Source organism: Loxodonta africana, chromosome 9 (genome assembly GCF_030014295.1).
Source record: "Loxodonta africana isolate mLoxAfr1 chromosome 9, mLoxAfr1.hap2, whole genome shotgun sequence".
NCBI classification, from domain to species: Eukaryota; Metazoa; Chordata; class Mammalia; order Proboscidea; family Elephantidae; genus Loxodonta; species Loxodonta africana.
This window is the reverse complement of record NC_087350.1, coordinates 97,996,538-98,013,310: the sequence shown is the minus strand read 5'-3', so window position 1 is coordinate 98,013,310 and position 16,773 is coordinate 97,996,538. Positions and strand designations below refer to the sequence as shown.

Below are 16,773 nucleotides of genomic sequence, written 5' to 3'. Positions count from 1 at the left end.
GCTTCTTAAAAAGCAAAGAGTCTTAGGCCTATACTAACATCTACTCACTAAAACTCAGGTAGGAGAATATTCACAGGACTATTATTTGTAATAGTTAAAAACTGGAAACAACCCAAAGATTCACCTAGAGTAAAATGGGTAAACTCCGCTATATTCATACAATAGAACATCAGACAGCAATGAGAATGGCAATATTACAACTACACACAACAGCATCAACATCACAAATATAATGCTGAGTAAAACAAATTGATACACAAGAGTATATTCTGTATATTTCTATTTATATAAAGTTCAAAAACAGGCAAAACTAATCTTTGCCGTAAGAAATCAGGATAATGTTTACCCTCAGGGTAAAGGGGCTGTGAGTGAAAAGGGGATTCAGGGCGTGTCTAGGGTGCTGGCAATATTCTGTTTCTTAACCTGGATGCTGGTTACATGGGTGTGTTTACTTGGTGAAAATTCATCAAGCTACGCATTTATTATTTGTGTACTTTTTTATTTGCATGTTATGCTTCAACAGAATTTACAAAAGTAGGATGGAGGTAGATAAACATGATAATCATACCCAAGTCAGTGTCTGTGTTTTCCCATGGTACTCATAAATTATTAAATCTCTCTAATTGCAGCACTGCATTGCAAAATAAAGTTGTCCTCAAAATAGGAGTCACTGACTGGCAGTTCAGAGGTCTCACAGGATGGCATTTCCTACGTGCGTTTACAATAGTCCACGATCTGGTTCTCAGAGTTTTCATGTCTAAAAGTTTGATCTAGTCAATGCCTCAAAGATGATGGGACTCAGGAAAACTGAGTGATATTAATCAAACTCAGCAAAGACTGATGGAAAAACTTCAGTAGGTTTAATACCAACCTATGAAATTTACAGAGATATTACTTCCAGTAATAGGAATATTCATATTTGCTAACTGAAAGCTCCATGAAGAGAACAACTTCATCTGTTTTCTTCATTGATGCAGTCCTGATATTTACAAGAATGCTTGACACATGGCAGGTGATTAATGGTTACTGAATGAATGAATAAAATTTCCTAAGGAGGGAACTCACTTTTTCCAGTGAAAAGGTGCCTAGAAAGACAAATTAATACCCAAAGCAGCCTGGTGATCACAGACTTAAAGAGCCTGAGAAAGATTTCATCCAGGCCAAAGGAAGGCCTAGAAAAACACTTATATCCCACATCAGAGCCAACCTCTGCAGGCTTCAGATCATTCGTGCTTCTTCCCTAGCCAGCCTCAACGTCACTCCTTGTTTTCTTCTGCGTTTGCTATCTCCCTTCAGTTAATACATTTTATTTAGATAAATTAATACTGATTAAATTCCAAGCAAGCCAAGCTTTTCTTACTGGCATAAAAGATTTTAAAGTAACCACATTTAAAAATACTTTTGTATATATTTAATCTTATAAATTCCAAGCTAATTTTTTCCAGTATATTCAAGAGTTTTAGAAGCACTCTGCTGATCCCTTTATATATCCTCTATACCAAGCAGAGTTTAAAAAATAATAATACTAGTAACAGCGCTACAGAAAGAAACTATAGAAGTCCAACCGATAGAGCAAACACTGCATATCCTAAGAGAGATTAAATCTCTCCTTCAACAGTTGTCTCACCTTTTGAACTTTCTCTTGTAGATTACTTTGGTCATCACAGGGTTCCATTCTAGGTAAAAATTAATCTAATTAGCCACAAGAAAATCACATGGTAATTTAATATCCAAGAGCTAACTAACCTACAAACCCATCCAATAACAACCATTCCAACTAAAAACCGAAATAAAATTCTAGCTCAAGGCAACAATAATGCACTGGAAAGAACTAGACTAGGAGTCAGAACTATGTTTTAGTCTTATCACTGTCTAGCTATTTACATATTATCTTTATTAATGTTTCTGGGACTCTCAGTTTCCTCACGTGTAAAACAGAGAACCTTAACTAAAATCTAAGGCGACTTTCAACTCTAAGTCACTTACTTTTTTATGTGGTTTTGCAGTCCTATATATTCTGCTCTCAATTCTCGTACTTGCTTAACTAAGAATCTGCAAAAAACAAAGATATCAATTTATAATCCCATTGCAATCCACTAGTATAGCCCACTTTGATATTTTTGGTCTTTTCATATCTTTGCTCAAGGCTTCTGGGGACTAGTCTTCTAAATATACCCAGCAGGCCACTAAAGGACCTGGAACTCCCTCCAATGGACACTGCTTTAAGGCACAGGTGTGATCGAACAGACAAGCTGATGTTGAGATGGGCCATGACTTCTACTCTAAATTCTTTGAGTAAAAATGTCGGTGGACAATAAGAGTACTCTGGCTCTCTTACCTTTGTCTCACATACCTACAACAAATTTAAACGTTATCTAAAGCTGTCAAGCCACACTTCAGTTTTAAGGCCATTTCAAAGGATTTTGTAGCTTTAATAAAGATAACGCATTGAGGAAACTTCAACACCTCAACAACAAAAAGACGAACTATCTAATTAACAAATACCCAAAGGACACTGTTTTAGTCATCTAGTGCTGCTGTAACACAAATACCACAAGTGGATGGTTTTAACAAAGAAAAGTTTTTCTCACAGAAAAGTAGGCTAAAAGTCCAAATTCAGGGTGTCAGCTCCAGGTGAAGGTTTTCTCTGTCGGCCTTCTCATCAATCTTCCCCCAAACTAGCAGCTTCTCTGTGCAGGGACCCCTAGTCCAAAGGACACGCTCTGCTCCTGGCACTGCTTTTTTGGTGGAATGAGGTCCCCTGTGTCTCTGCTAGCTTCTCTCTTCTGTATCTCAAGGGATTGCCTCAAGACACAAGCCAACCTTGTAGACTGAGTCCTGTCTCACTAACACAACTGCCGCCCACCCTCCCCCATTAACATCATAGAGGCAGAATTTACAACATGTAGTAAAGTCACACAGACGGGGAATCACGGCCCAGTCAAACTAATACACACATTTAAAAAAAAAAAAAAAATTTTAGGGGGACATAATTCAATCCATGACAGACATGAACGGACACTTCAGCAAAGACGACATCCAGGCAGCTAAAAAATACATGAAGAGATGCTCACAGTCATTAGCCATTAAAGAGAGGCAAAACAAAACTACGATACCATTTCAACCCAGCAATAATGGCACTAATCAAAAAAACAGAAAACAAATGCTGGCGAGGTTGTAGGGAGACTGGAACTCTTATTAAATACCTCTGGTGGGAACGTAAAATGGTAAAACCACTAAGGAAAAAGGTATGGTGCTTCCTTAACAAGCTAGAAATACCATATGATCCAGCAATCCCACTCCTAGGTACATATCCAACAGAAATAAAAGCCGTGACAAAAACAGACATACGCACACCCATGTTCACCGCAGTATTCACGATAACAAAAAGATGAAAATAATCTAAGTGCCCATTAATAGACGAATGGATAAACAAACTGTGGTACATATACACAATGGAATACTACACAACGATAAAGAATAATGAATTCACAAAACATCTCACAACATGTATGAATCTCGAAGACATTATGCTCGGTAAAATAAGTCAATCACAAAAGGACAAATATTGTATGAAATCACTATTATTAACAGTCAAGAAAAGGTTTACACACAGAAAAACATTTTTTGACGGTTATCAGGAATGGGAGGGGGACAGAGGGAAAATGACTAACTAGAGTAGACGCTTGTTAACTCTGGTGAAGGGAAAGGCAATACACAATATGGCGGAAGTCAACACGGCATTACCAAGGCAAGGGAAGACACTGAGAGGTACATAAGGATAAAAGGCAATGACAGTAAATACAACACATACAATCCTGCAACAACAGTAAAAATAAACAATATTTTATGAGTGGCCACATAGGTAGATATGTATGCTCAATGGGTATGGGAGGGCGTACAGGCGTACATCCACATGCATATATAGGTTTGGCTGTGGTTATTTCTACATACATACATACGTGCGGCATGTATACTCGTATGCATAATAGAGCACACAGGGTACACAGTCATGAAAACATCCTAGACACAACCAAACAGTTCACAGGACACAGTTACTGGGCTTGAAGGCTAAGGACCACCGTATTCAGGAGACATCTAGATAAACTGGCATAACGTTGTTCATAAAGACAATGCTCTACATCCTACTTTGGTGAGTAGTGTATGGGGGTCTTAAAAGCTTGTGAGAAACCATCTAAGATACAACTATAGGTCTCTTTCCGTCTGGAGCAAAGAAGAGTGAAGGAAACCAAAGACTCGAGGAAATAATTAGTCCAAAGGACTTACGAACCACAGGAACCACAGCCTCCACTAGCCTGAAACCATATGAACTAGATGGTGCCCAGCTACCACTACCAGCCACTCTGACCAGGATCACAATAAAAGGCCAAGTTGGAGAGAGAAAAAAATATAGAGAACGAAATTCCAATACATAAAAAAGACCAGATTTCTGGTCCAAGAGAGGCTGGAGGAACCCCTGAGACTACGCCCTTAGACATCTTTTAACTCAGAACTGAAGCCATTCCCATAGATCACCTTTCAGCCAAATAATTGACAGGCCTACAAAATAAACAACATCAGTGAGGAAATGCTTCTTAGAACAATCATCTATATGAGACCAAAAGGGCAACATCTACCCAGAAGCAAAGATGAGAAGACAGAAGCAGCATGAAAACCAAACAAATGAAAATAGGGAACTCGGGGTGGTAATGGGGAGAGTGCTGACACCTTGTGGTGATTGCAATCAATGTCATGGAACAATCTGTATATGAACTATTGAATGGGAAATTAATTTGCTCTGTAAACCTTCACCAAAACCACAATAAAAAATTAAAAAGATAACACAATATTTTAAAAGTTATCTTACTGTAGTTGTTTATAGTTGTAAAAAATGAGATGCAATCTGCTTCTAGAGTATAATAAGCCCGCCTGTCTTGTTTAATGCTATAACACCAGTGCCTAAACAAAATCTAGCACATAGTTGACATGAAAAAAAGCTTGCTGAATAGATGAAATATAAAATAGTATGAAATACTTTAAATAAAGTATGGAATATCTATTTGACAGAAAATCTACTTAATGGAATACCTACTCAACAGATTAGTAAACAGACATAAAAACTAGTATGTTATGGCAATACGGAAAATTTACAGAAAGAAATTTTACAAAAGGATACAAAATGGAACAAACACCATTTACAACTTTTAAAAAAGTTTCATATTTGAAAAATATGAAAACTGAAATTTTTTTTGTGCTTCAAGTGAATGTTTACAAATCAAGTCAGTCTCTCGTACAAACATTTTTTTGCTATATACTCCTAGTTGCTTCTCCCAATGAGACAGCACGCTCCTTCTCTCCACCGTTTTCCCATGTCCATTCAGCCAGCTTCTGTCCCCCTGCCTTCTCATCTCTCCTCCAGACAGTAACTGCCCAGACAGTCTCATGTGTCTACTTGAGCCAAGAAGCTCACTCCTCACCAGTATCATTTTCTGTCTTACTGAAAATTCAACGTTTTGAATTAAGATAATTTTTCCCTTCTCTCTAAACTTTCACTTACAGCATGCCTAAAGTTTTCAAATATTTTATTAAGAAGCCCTCTGGCTTTAAAATTGAAAGATAATAGCTAATGTTTTGAAGTGTTATTAGTTGCCATCGAGTTGATTCCAACTCGTGGCAACCCCATGTGTGCAAATTATATCTGCTGCATGGGTTTTCAAAGCTGTGATCTCACTGCAGCAGACTGCCAGGCCTGTCTTCCGAGGCATCTCTGGATGGGTTCGAACCATCAATCTTTTGGCTGGTAGTCAAGCGCTTAACAGTTTTAAAGTAGGCATGGATTATTTCCACTGAAGTTATACTTCTGACATTTGTTTAAAAAGAAGGAATTTTCATTTTCTCACTATCAAAGTACTACTTACTGTGCATTTTCCTGATATTTTTGGATAACACAATCTTCTCTCTGCAAAATTTGGAAAAATTTCTTCCGTGCTATATGGCATCTGGCAATGCACTTATGCGAATCTTGTGGCTTTACATTAAACGTATCTATAAAATGTACAGAAGAATCTATACGGAACAAAAGATTACAGAAAACTTAGACTTACAAACGATTAAATTTCAAAAATGTTGAATTTTTATTAATTTCAAGAGATTAAATTAACTCATATAACCCCCAACTCCTTAAATGCCAGTATGCCACATGAATACAAAAAATACAGGTGATGTTAAAAAGCAATGACTCATTTTTAAATATAGGCAACTAAAAAAGGATATTTGAAGTTAAAGTTGTTTTACAAATTGAAAGCTTTTAGAGCCCATTTGCCCAAAATACACAGCTCGTTCACGACATGATATATCTACTATACATTGTTATATATACAAGCAGCTATTCTTTTTAACAGGATCTTTCAACAACTCTTCTTTATCTTTTAACAACAAAGAAAGTCAGTTAAAAGAAACAGAGGGAGAGCACATCACCCGCATGGCTGCCATCAGCTTACTTTTCCTCTTACTAGGATCAACAGTACAGAACACTAATTAAACATATTCTCCATTTCTCAAGCAATTCTTGGCTATGTCACTAATGATCAAAGCAGGTCGTGAGAATTATTCATCCAAACATTTCAGAGTCCAGGTTTTTTCATGTAATAAATTCTACTAGTTTAACATGGTTCAATAAAGATAAGAATTCCTGCAAATTGGGAACCCCACGATGCACTTAAACGTCACTAATTTAGGTCCTAGAATTACCCCAAAGAAACCACCCCAGTTTCTAAAGGCTTAACAGGGAATAAGTTTGTTGAATTCTAAGACTCATTTACAGACTCAATATGTTCACTGGAATTGCTTTAAATCAGAACTAGGACAACCCATGCTTAGAAACCTTATAGCTTCTAGCATGTAACGAACAACAAACTCTTGTTAAATCAAAATACATAGATTTAATAAAAAAAAAAAAACTTGAGTTACACGTAATTAGGGCAGATCTATAACAGAAAAACTAAGAAACGCTTATGTTATATGAAATGAAAAATATGCATATGTTTATCAAGCAGAATCACATACGTATGAAAAAGGAAAAAAATCATTCACGAAAGAAAAAAGTTTATATGTTATATCACAAATGATAAAATAAAAAGACCAATAATCTAAGAAAAGTATGGACAAAGAATACGAACATGAGTATAAAAAAAGCTCAAATTGCTCTTAAACATAGTAATTTTCAACCACACTAGTAATGAGAAATACAAATTAAAACTACACTGACATTCCATTTTTAACCTATCCGACTGAAAAGATAAAAATGTCTGATCATACACTATGTTGTTGAGTCTATGGAAAAACTGACCATCTCAATACACTGGTGATGGAAGTATAAATTGTCCAACCTCTAGGGAAAATAATCAGGTAATTATTAGCAAATTACACATGCACAATGACTTTAGCCAAGCAATTTATCTTTCGGGAATTATTCTCCTAAAAATACTAATAAACATAAATTGATATATGTATAAAGTTTTTCACTGTAGCATTGTTTTTACAGCAAAAGACTGGGTAGAGGGAATGCAACTGGTTTAATAAATCATGGTATGTCCAATCAATGCAACATTGTGTAGTTATAAAGAATGAAAACCAGAAAACTCCACGAATTGATATGGGAAGGTCTCTAAGATATAATGTCAAGGAGAAAAAGCAAGATTCAAAACTGTATGTATACTCGTCAGGAGAAGAGCAATGATTACAAAGACTTCCCTACATAACGTACTCAAGACTGATATTATCAATTTTCATAATTACTGAAAGGGTTGTAAAAAAAACTCTAGCAATTTAGATGTTTCAGTTACAATTACAGCATTAAGGTCATTTTTCTGCTGTTCCTTGTCCTGTTTGGTTGAGTAGCACAATTAAAGATTATGCTTCCACCCCCCTACCAAAAAAAAAAAAAAAAAACCACATAAAATGTTACCACACATGGTTTAAAAAAAGAAAAGGAAAGAACATATACATATTTCCTTGTATTACTGATTACACTGGTTGCCTCTAATAAGGAAAACAAGGTAGCGAGAGAACACAGGTGGAAGACCTTTTATTTTTTGATTTTCAAGACAGGAGAACGCACTACCTATTCAAAATAAAGAAAAGGTACAGATATAATATATGCACTAAAAAACACTAAAAGGAAGTAAACCAAAATGTCAGCAACGGCTCTCTCCAGAAGCTGGAATATGGATAGGGTTATTGTCTCAACTTTTTTGTATTGTCTATGTTTTGTGAGCATAAACCAATCAAACAGATCAGCAAACTGAATAAGCTACAAGCAGCATACTTTAGAAGTATTAGCTTGAAAAAATCAATTTTTCATTTCCATAAATTAGCAAATAGATCAAAACAAATTAAAAAAATTCCAACACATTGCCAGTAACAAAAATAAATCTCAAATACAAACTAAAGTACATTTAGCACAACGTATTAGAGCAGGGGCTGGCCAACCAGGACCTGGAGCTCAGATCTGACCCACTTCCTGGTTCTGTGAGGCCTGCAAGCTACAAATGGTTTCCACTTTTTAAAGGGTTGTAAAAAATAAAAAAAAAAATATGTATAGAGACGGTAAGTCACCAACAAAGCCTAAAATATTTGCTACCTGACCTTCTATAGAAAGTTTCCTGATCCTTGTATAATAAAATAATCTGTATACTTATGCTCATTATAAGACGATTTCAAACTACAGTTTCAGTAAAATATTAGTATTTGCTTTTGAGGTACATGAACTTACTTGCTTTATTAAAATCCCCGGGTAGTTCACAAACTGTAAAGAATAATAAAAATTGAAGAATCAAAAAGAAAAAAAAAATTCCTACTATAAACTTAACTTACTTTTAGAATAGGTTTTAATATATTTTATTGCAACGTATCTTGCAAAATGGTACATCAGATGAACAAACTTCGGACCTCCAGGAGAAATAAACAGTGAGCCAACAACCTGAGGAAAGCTACCTCCACATTCAGCCTACAGAAAAAAGAAACGATTTGAAGATTTTCTTAAAAATAACACCTCATTTTTACATCATACTATTTTTGAAGTATAAGGAACCATGAAGGTGCAGTGGTTAAGCACTTGGCTACTAACCGAAAGGCTGGCAGATTAAATCCACCCAGCAGCCCCATGGGAGAAAGACCTGGCGAACTGCTTCTGTAAGGATTACTGCCAAGAAAACCCTATGGGGCAGTTCTATTGTCACATGTGGTCGCCATGAGTCGGAATCAACTCCAAAGCACCCAACATTTTCAAAGCAATGAAACAAACGCATAGAAGGCATTTTTACCACAATAAAAATGTATACCCTGCTTAATCCAATTTTAGAATAATTTCTAAGTCACATGCTGGACTAAAGGTCCACTGTAACAAAAGCTGATGGTGCCCACTCCTGTCCCCTTAGCACACCATCCTAACAGCTTCCAACACTGAGCAGCTGTAACTCTGCCTAAAGGTGTGCTCTGTCCACTGGAGCCCCGTGGAGCCCCCTTCAGCCTTTATGCACAGAATAGACAGCCCTCAAACAAAGGACTGCAGGCTGCTGTTACTATAGCTGCCTTTGAGTTAGAGCTGCCTAACGCTCAACACCATTAAGGACCCAGGTTCTTCTCATCTTCCCTTTCTGCCATCTTCAGCTCACTGATCCTCTCTTCAGGCTGTGTTCCCTCATGTTAAGCCAAAGGGATAACCAATTCTTTAGCCATCCTATAATAATAAACTTCCTTATTATTAAAAAAAAAAAAAAAAAAAAAGCTGGACCGAACCTTTTCCCTACTTTGTTAGAGACAGCTACAAACAAAATACCTAGCATGGCAAATCACTGTTGAGGATTTGAGGACCTAGAATAACAATTATACGTATGCTTGAGTCTAATTCGTCTTTCTAAATCTAGCAGCTGGCTCAATGCCTGGCACACTGTAGCTTCTTAACGTTTATATTTGCTGAAATAGCCTAGAATAGATAAAAACAAAGTTTTGCCCTGGTGAAATTTATTTTTAAACCTACCATAAAGAAGTGTTTATATGCTCCCATAGGAGATACTGGAAACCCTGGTGGCGTAGTGGTTAAGAGCTACGGTTGCTAACCAAAAGGTTGGCAGTTTGAATCCACCAGGTGCTCCATGAAAACCCTTATGGGGCAGTTCTACGCTGTACTATAGGGTCAGTACAAGTCGGAATCGACTTGATGGCAACAGGTGTGGTTTGGTTTTGGTTATACGAGATACGGAGTTTTGGTTATGAGTTGGAATCAACTCAATAGCAACGGGTTTATTTATTTTGGTATAGAAGATATATATACCTATGGTACAGTACACCTGAAACTCTTAAAAATTAAGTCTTTCAAAATGCTTATCAATTTTGTGGGGCTAAAGAAAAATGTGGTAGATTCAGGAACACTCAGCATAGAGCTCCCAATATATTCTCTAAAGGTGTAAGGACTTTTTTTAAAAGTTAGATTACAAGATTGCAAAGATTTCCAAAAGTCTGTAAGTGATAGAGAAAGTAGATCATTGTCATGCATTCAATTATGTCCCCCAAAAATATGTGTCAACTTGGTTAGGCCAAGATTCCCAGTATTCTGTGGTTGTCCTCCATTTTGTGACTTAAATTTTACATTAAAGAGCATTAGGGTGGGATTGTAACACCACCCTTAGCCAGGTCACATCCCTGATCCAATGTAAAGGGAGTTTCCCTGGGGTGTGGACTGCATCACCTTTTATCTCTCAAGAGATAACAAGGAAAGGGAAGAGAGCAGAGAGGGATGACCTCATACCATCAAGAAAGCAGTGCCAGTAGAGCACATCCTTTGGACCCAGGGTTCCTGCGCGGAGAAGCTTCTAGTCCAGAGGAAGATTGATGAGAAGGCCGACAGACAAAAAAGCCTTCCCCTAGAGCTGACGCCCTGAATCTGGACTTTTAGCCTACTTTACTGGGAAGAAATAAATTTCTCTGTTAAAGCCATCGACTTGTGGTATTTCTGTTATAGCAGCATTAGATGACTAAGACACTCATTCTAAAGCTCTACAATACAGGGGTCACCATTTAGTTTAAGCCTCCCAGGTATTCCGTAACTCTAGCATAAAAGGGCTGATCAGATTATTCCATTTTGAACAATAAGTTTGAATTTTTGAACTTTTCTCAACCCTAGGTCATAAAACAATTGGCCACAGAAAATAATTATAATAATAAAGCCACAATTATTGATACTATTTGGGGAAATAAGCTAAAATAATCTATGATCAAAAAAAGTTTTCTTCTCAAAAAAACTATGATATAAACTCCTACAATCCCTAAAATCTATTTCCAGTGCGCCTACTCAACAAAGCTGGCTTATTAGAAACCTACAGTCTCAACCAAAACCTACCTAAAAATATTACTCTAATATTTCCTTGCTTATACTGTTAGCATAAAAGCATTAACAAGATTTCACCTCAAAGAGTTAGTGTAGTTTTTTTTTAATTCTTCAAGTTTGACTCTTTCAGAACAGAAACACTTACAGAAATTTTTTTTAACCATTCACAGCAATGCTTCCGGAATTCAGCATCACGTTTTTGGTCAAATGGAGGCCAGCAAAATCTTAAAAACAAAAATAGGAGCATTAGAATTATGAACAAAAAAACTCAGTAAAATTTAAAAATATAAAACTTATCTCCTGAACTAGAAACATTAATGCTAAATGGATTAAAGCTAATGTTCTCAGAGTTCAGCTAAAGAGAGAGAGCAACCTGAGAAATTGGGTATTTTTCTTTAAAAATATCTATTTGGTTGAGTTCAGCTTAGCGCAAATAATTAATGAATGAGTATATTAAATAAAGGTATGAATTAAAAAACACCCATCGTCATCGAGTCGTTTCCAACTCACAGCAACCCCACAGGACAGAGTAGAACTCTTCCATAGGGCTTCCAAGGACCGCCTAGGACTGGTTTGCAGCCGAGCTCTTACCCACCGCCCCACCAGGGTTCCGCGGGTATGAATAGCTGTTAAAATTACTGAAAATCAGCTAAAGACGTCAACATTCTCAATGGATCCACTGGGCTAACGTATAAAGATAGTATAAATAAATTTGTATGCTAAGCCTGAAAAAAAAAGAATCTTGCTGGAGAGACAGCAATGGTTACACATGAAGCCCAAAACAGGAAGAACATGACAGATACGACTCCTACAGATAACCCACATCACAGTCAGTGGGTGCTACTGTTTTGTGGCTAAATAAGACATAAAAATGTGAAAAAGTTCTGCTTCACCTTTAGTCAAAATACTAGACTTTATAATCTACCTAATGTTTTCCCCTGATAATAAGAATTTTGTCTAAGCTTTTATTCTACGATAGAATCATTTGTTCAATGTCCCATGTTTTTAATATTTATTTATAATAAAATAGTTTAATTTTTTATATGCACAGAAAAAAAATTAAATATACATAGAAAAAGACAACCAAACAGTTGAAATAATCAACAATAACATTCTGTGGTCAGTAGGTCTAGGAATGAATTTTACTTCCTGTTCTACCTTTTTCTATATTTTCTGAATTGGATAAATAAGGTGTTACTGCCTAAGGGGTACTGAGATTTTGTTAAGGGTGATGGGAAAAAATTGAAAATGGTAGTAGTGATGGTTGTACAACATGGTGAATATAATTAATGTCATTGAAATGTACATGTAAAAATGGTTAAAAGGGCAGATGGTTTGTTATATACCATTAATTTTATAACAATAATACTTAGAGGGAAAAAAAAAAACCTAAGCAAAAAATTGATACCTTTTAATGGAGTTTTACTCTACATTAAAAAAAATTAAAAATGCATGCCTCAGGAAAAGAGCAAAAATAATCTCTGGAACACTTTTTCAGATAAAAGAAACCTAAATCGCATGCAAAATAACATGGAACCAAGGCTGTAAGTGTTCATATTTATAGTTCCTTCTTAAACTATTTGATATTCAACAGACCATAACAATAGGTTAAACTTAATAGGTATGATTTATGCCTGCGGCAGATAGCACTTTAATATTACTATATATCGATGACAAAAATAAGAATTTACAGTGAATTGGAAAGTGAAAAAACACAAAACAAATAACATGCTTACAAGAAAAAAGAGTAAGGCATGGGTACTTAGTAAAAAAGTTGGGTAAAACTGAGCGCACAGATAGGTTAGAACCAGTTGATTGTTTTGCCTAATAATTAAGACCGTGAAGAATGCTAGGAACTAATTTTATAAAACAAAATCTACCTTATCTATGAAATACACAATAATTTTATGACGTGACTTTAAGATAACTACCAAAAAAACCAAAAGTCACTCAGATTTAAAAAGATTAATTACTAAATTTCCAAGACTCAAACCTGAGTTTTGCGGCACCCATTCAAAATAATAGTCAAAGGCCAAATTTGAAATTCTGGCTTAATATCAAGGCATATTCAGTCCATTTTCAAATTTGAGAATGACTACTTAAGAAAATAAAAATGTCTTTTCTCACTTGAAAACTTCTTTGGTGAGAGACTGGTCCAGCATTTGAAACAAAAAATAAGAAACTATCTGAAAGGCGTCACGGTTCAGCTTGTCAAACATGTTCCTAGTGGTTTAAAAAAAAATAAAAGCAGGGAAAGAAAAGGAAAATGGTTAATAAAACTAAACATCATCACTGTCTGACACAAATTAATACTTTTCATTCTCTTCCAGAGGTCAAGACAAATTAATTTTTCTCATGCATGTGCATTTTATACTATCTAGGGATATTTTCTGATCCCTAGAAAATACACATCAAATGTAAGAAAACTGGCATAACTTGCTTTATTGCGATGAAAACAATCTACGGCAAGGGAAGAAAAGTCTAACTAGCTGGAGAAAGAACAATGGCCTATTACAATACCAACCAACATCTAATGAAAAACAACACTAAAAATGCTACCATTTATTATTGAGTTTACTATTTGCCAGATATTATTTTAAGCCTTTCACAGGCAGTAATTCATCTAATCTTCACAACAATCGAATGAGGTTTTAACACGGATTATTTTATTTAATCCTAATGACACTAAGAAAGTAATTCTATTAGCCTCATTTTGCAGAGGAAGAAACTTAAATTTGGAGAGGTTAGATAACCTGCCCAAAATCACATAACAAGGAAGTGGGAAAGCAGTGATTTGAAATAAATACGTCATCTGACCCAAGCCTAGGATCTTTACCATTAAATTTTATTCCCAGAACCACCCTTATAATGTAATCCTAGCAAGTCCCTTCGTGTTTTTACTGTCCCAATTTCACTAACTGATCGAAATAAAGGCTAAAACTACAGAATGTAAGAAAATTAAAAAAAAAAACAAAGACCTGTAAGAATTGTCACACAAATTATAAGGAATCAAGAAAGGCATCAAATGTGATTCCAAGGAATCAAAACAAGTGACAGTTTTTGACTTAGCATTATTGTTCTCTTAAGTTCTCATGCCTAACGATATAGTACAATTCTGTTGTCCTTAGAATGTCTATTCCTCGAAGAACACAAATGAAGCTCCATCCATTCTTTTTACCATCTCTTGAGCCTTTTAATTTTTTTGCATAGTATCCTGTTCTTTCCTCTCTGGCACCTATTATAATTTGTAATAAGATACTTGCTGAAGGTTTGTTCACCCACTAGGCTAACACTGCATAAGGGAAAAGTTTGTCTATTCTGTTCACCCCTGCATACCCAGATCCAATATTGGGTTTAATAAATATTTGTGGAACAAACGAATGAACAGCCTCTTTCCACTTCTGCTGCCCCCAAGTTCAGGCCTAGATAACTGCAAAGCCCTGCTTCTCCCTCTAATCCACGTAATGAAAACAATTTTTCCAAAAATACAAAGCCACTAGACTGAAAAATAACATAATTTACAAAAATCATGAAGACTGAGGAGAATGGGAATGGGCTATGTATCTCAAATCCTTCTTGGCCTATAGTGGGGAAGGTAATAGATACTACCTAAAGTTCAGAAAACACAGAAACACAAACAAAATATTTGGATTTATGGTCATAACCACAGTGGAAGTAGCAAAATTGGGTAAGCGGCTTTACTTTTTCTTTTAATGCCCTTTTCTGCTGTTTTTTGTTAACTGTGGTATGTCCTCGTTTCCTAATTCAAAATGTAAACTTTAAAGAACCACCACCTTTTAAAAGGCTCCCCTCGAATCCTAAAGGCATGTGCACGTATTGTTCCACTACCAATTCCACACCCTCCTACTTCTCAAACCAGCCACCTCTACCACCAAGTTACGGTTTGCCACCTTTTCAGTTCTGACCTCACTTGAGGCTCTTTGTTGTTGTCAGTTAGGAGCCTTCAAGTCTACCTGGACTCATAGCGACCCCATGTGACGCTGCAGAACTACCCCACAGGGTTTTTTTGGCTGGGATCTTCGCTGAAGCAGACCGCCAGCTCTTTCTCCCACGCTCCCAGCACTGTTCTGTAATTAATGCTGTCTGTCTCTGTCACCAGACTAGCAGCCTCTGGGAGCAGGGACTGTCCCCAATGCCTGGCACACAGTAACCGCTCGACCACTTCTGGCCAACCCACTGGCGGGGTCCGCAAAAGGGCGGTTCACTCCGCGCCCCCATCAAAGGCTCCGCCGCCCGCCAACCCGGGCCTTACACTCCGAAATTCGTGAGCGACACAATTTTTCCGCAGGCAGTGGTCGCTGGGCCTGGCTCAAAGCCGAGTGCCTGCAGATACATCCAGAGATGCTCCTTCTCGAAAGAGGGGACCCCGGCCAAGCTCATCCTCGCGGTGGGCTGGGTGAGGGGTGAGAAGAAAGGGCAGACCCAAGCGACAAGATGGACCCTCAAGGCCCCTCCCTACCGGCAGCCTGAGGGGGCGGAGACCCCTCCACTGCCGGAGGGGTTTCACCTAGAAATGCCGTAATGTCTCCGGGAAATGGGGCCTCTAACGGCACCGCGGCCACAGCCGCCTAGACTAAGCCCCGGCAAACCGAGACTCCCGCGCTTCCGGGAGAGCTATGCGTCCAATGAGCCGAGAGAGAAAACAATTACAGCCTCCAGGCTTCCCCCAGGAGCGGAGACTTCGCGGGCGTTTGTATCTCCCGCCATGCAACGCGCCCGGCTCTCCGCACGTTCGCAGGAGGAAGACGACCCAGAGCGCACTGCGCGGCCAGGGGGCTTTGCTGCGCATGCGGAACTTCAAGTTGTAGGTTACTGGTCTCGAGGCTCGCGGGTTTTCGCTCCTATTCGTTGCCGTTCTTTTCACTAACATTAGCCTGTCAGACACAGACCCTGGGTGGAGGACTGTGTATCAGTGTAGTGGAAAGAGCGCTGGGTTCTTTCCACAGCTCTTCGCCTCACTGTGTGGCTCTGAATAAGTCATCTAACCTGCGAACCTCAGTTTCCAGAGTTTTAACCTAGCCCTGTTAGGAGACCAAAAGTGACAACAAGATCAAGCATGTGAGGGTTCACAATATTACTAACTGGGGGGAAAGCCCATGTTTATTTTTTCTGTAAGCAATTACTTAAGCTACTACTGTGTCAGACACTGTACTGGCCTCTCCCCTCAAATAGCTGACACGCTAGTATAAAAAAGATACATTCTTTAAAAATCACCCCAAAGCCCATTGCCACATGACCCACAGCAGTGTTTCATGCATTAGTTTAAAAAAAAAAATTATATTGAGCACCTACTTCCTACGGACACTGTTCTAGGTACTAAGGATAGAGTAGTGAAACTACGCAGACAAGGTGCCTGTGCTCATGGA

At 37.5% G+C, this 16,773-nt stretch overlaps 1 protein-coding gene across 2 annotated transcripts in view; it reads right to left on the bottom strand.

Annotated features, from left to right (window-relative positions):
* Nucleotides 1–16,145, bottom strand: part of HAUS6 (HAUS augmin like complex subunit 6) — a 40,116-nt gene extending 23,971 nt beyond the window's left edge. Inside the window, exons 1-7 of one of the 2 annotated variants that reach the window (XM_003407663.4) lie at nucleotides 15,660–16,145; nucleotides 13,514–13,609; nucleotides 11,532–11,610; nucleotides 8,875–9,007; nucleotides 5,919–6,066; nucleotides 1,987–2,052; nucleotides 1,628–1,676 (exon numbers count right to left, since the gene is read on the bottom strand). In XM_003407663.4, the coding sequence (XP_003407711.1) occupies nucleotides 1,628–1,676; nucleotides 1,987–2,052; nucleotides 5,919–6,066; nucleotides 8,875–9,007; nucleotides 11,532–11,610; nucleotides 13,514–13,609; nucleotides 15,660–15,787 (699 nt within the window). In that variant the 5' untranslated portion in view covers nucleotides 15,788–16,145. Of the gene's footprint in view, nucleotides 1–1,627; nucleotides 1,677–1,986; nucleotides 2,053–5,918; nucleotides 6,067–8,874; nucleotides 9,008–10,807; nucleotides 10,964–11,531; nucleotides 11,611–13,513; nucleotides 13,610–15,659 lie in introns of those variants that run through there. The other variant, XM_064290454.1, reaches the window with a different exon arrangement.
* Nucleotides 16,146–16,773: the final 628 nt, after the last annotated feature.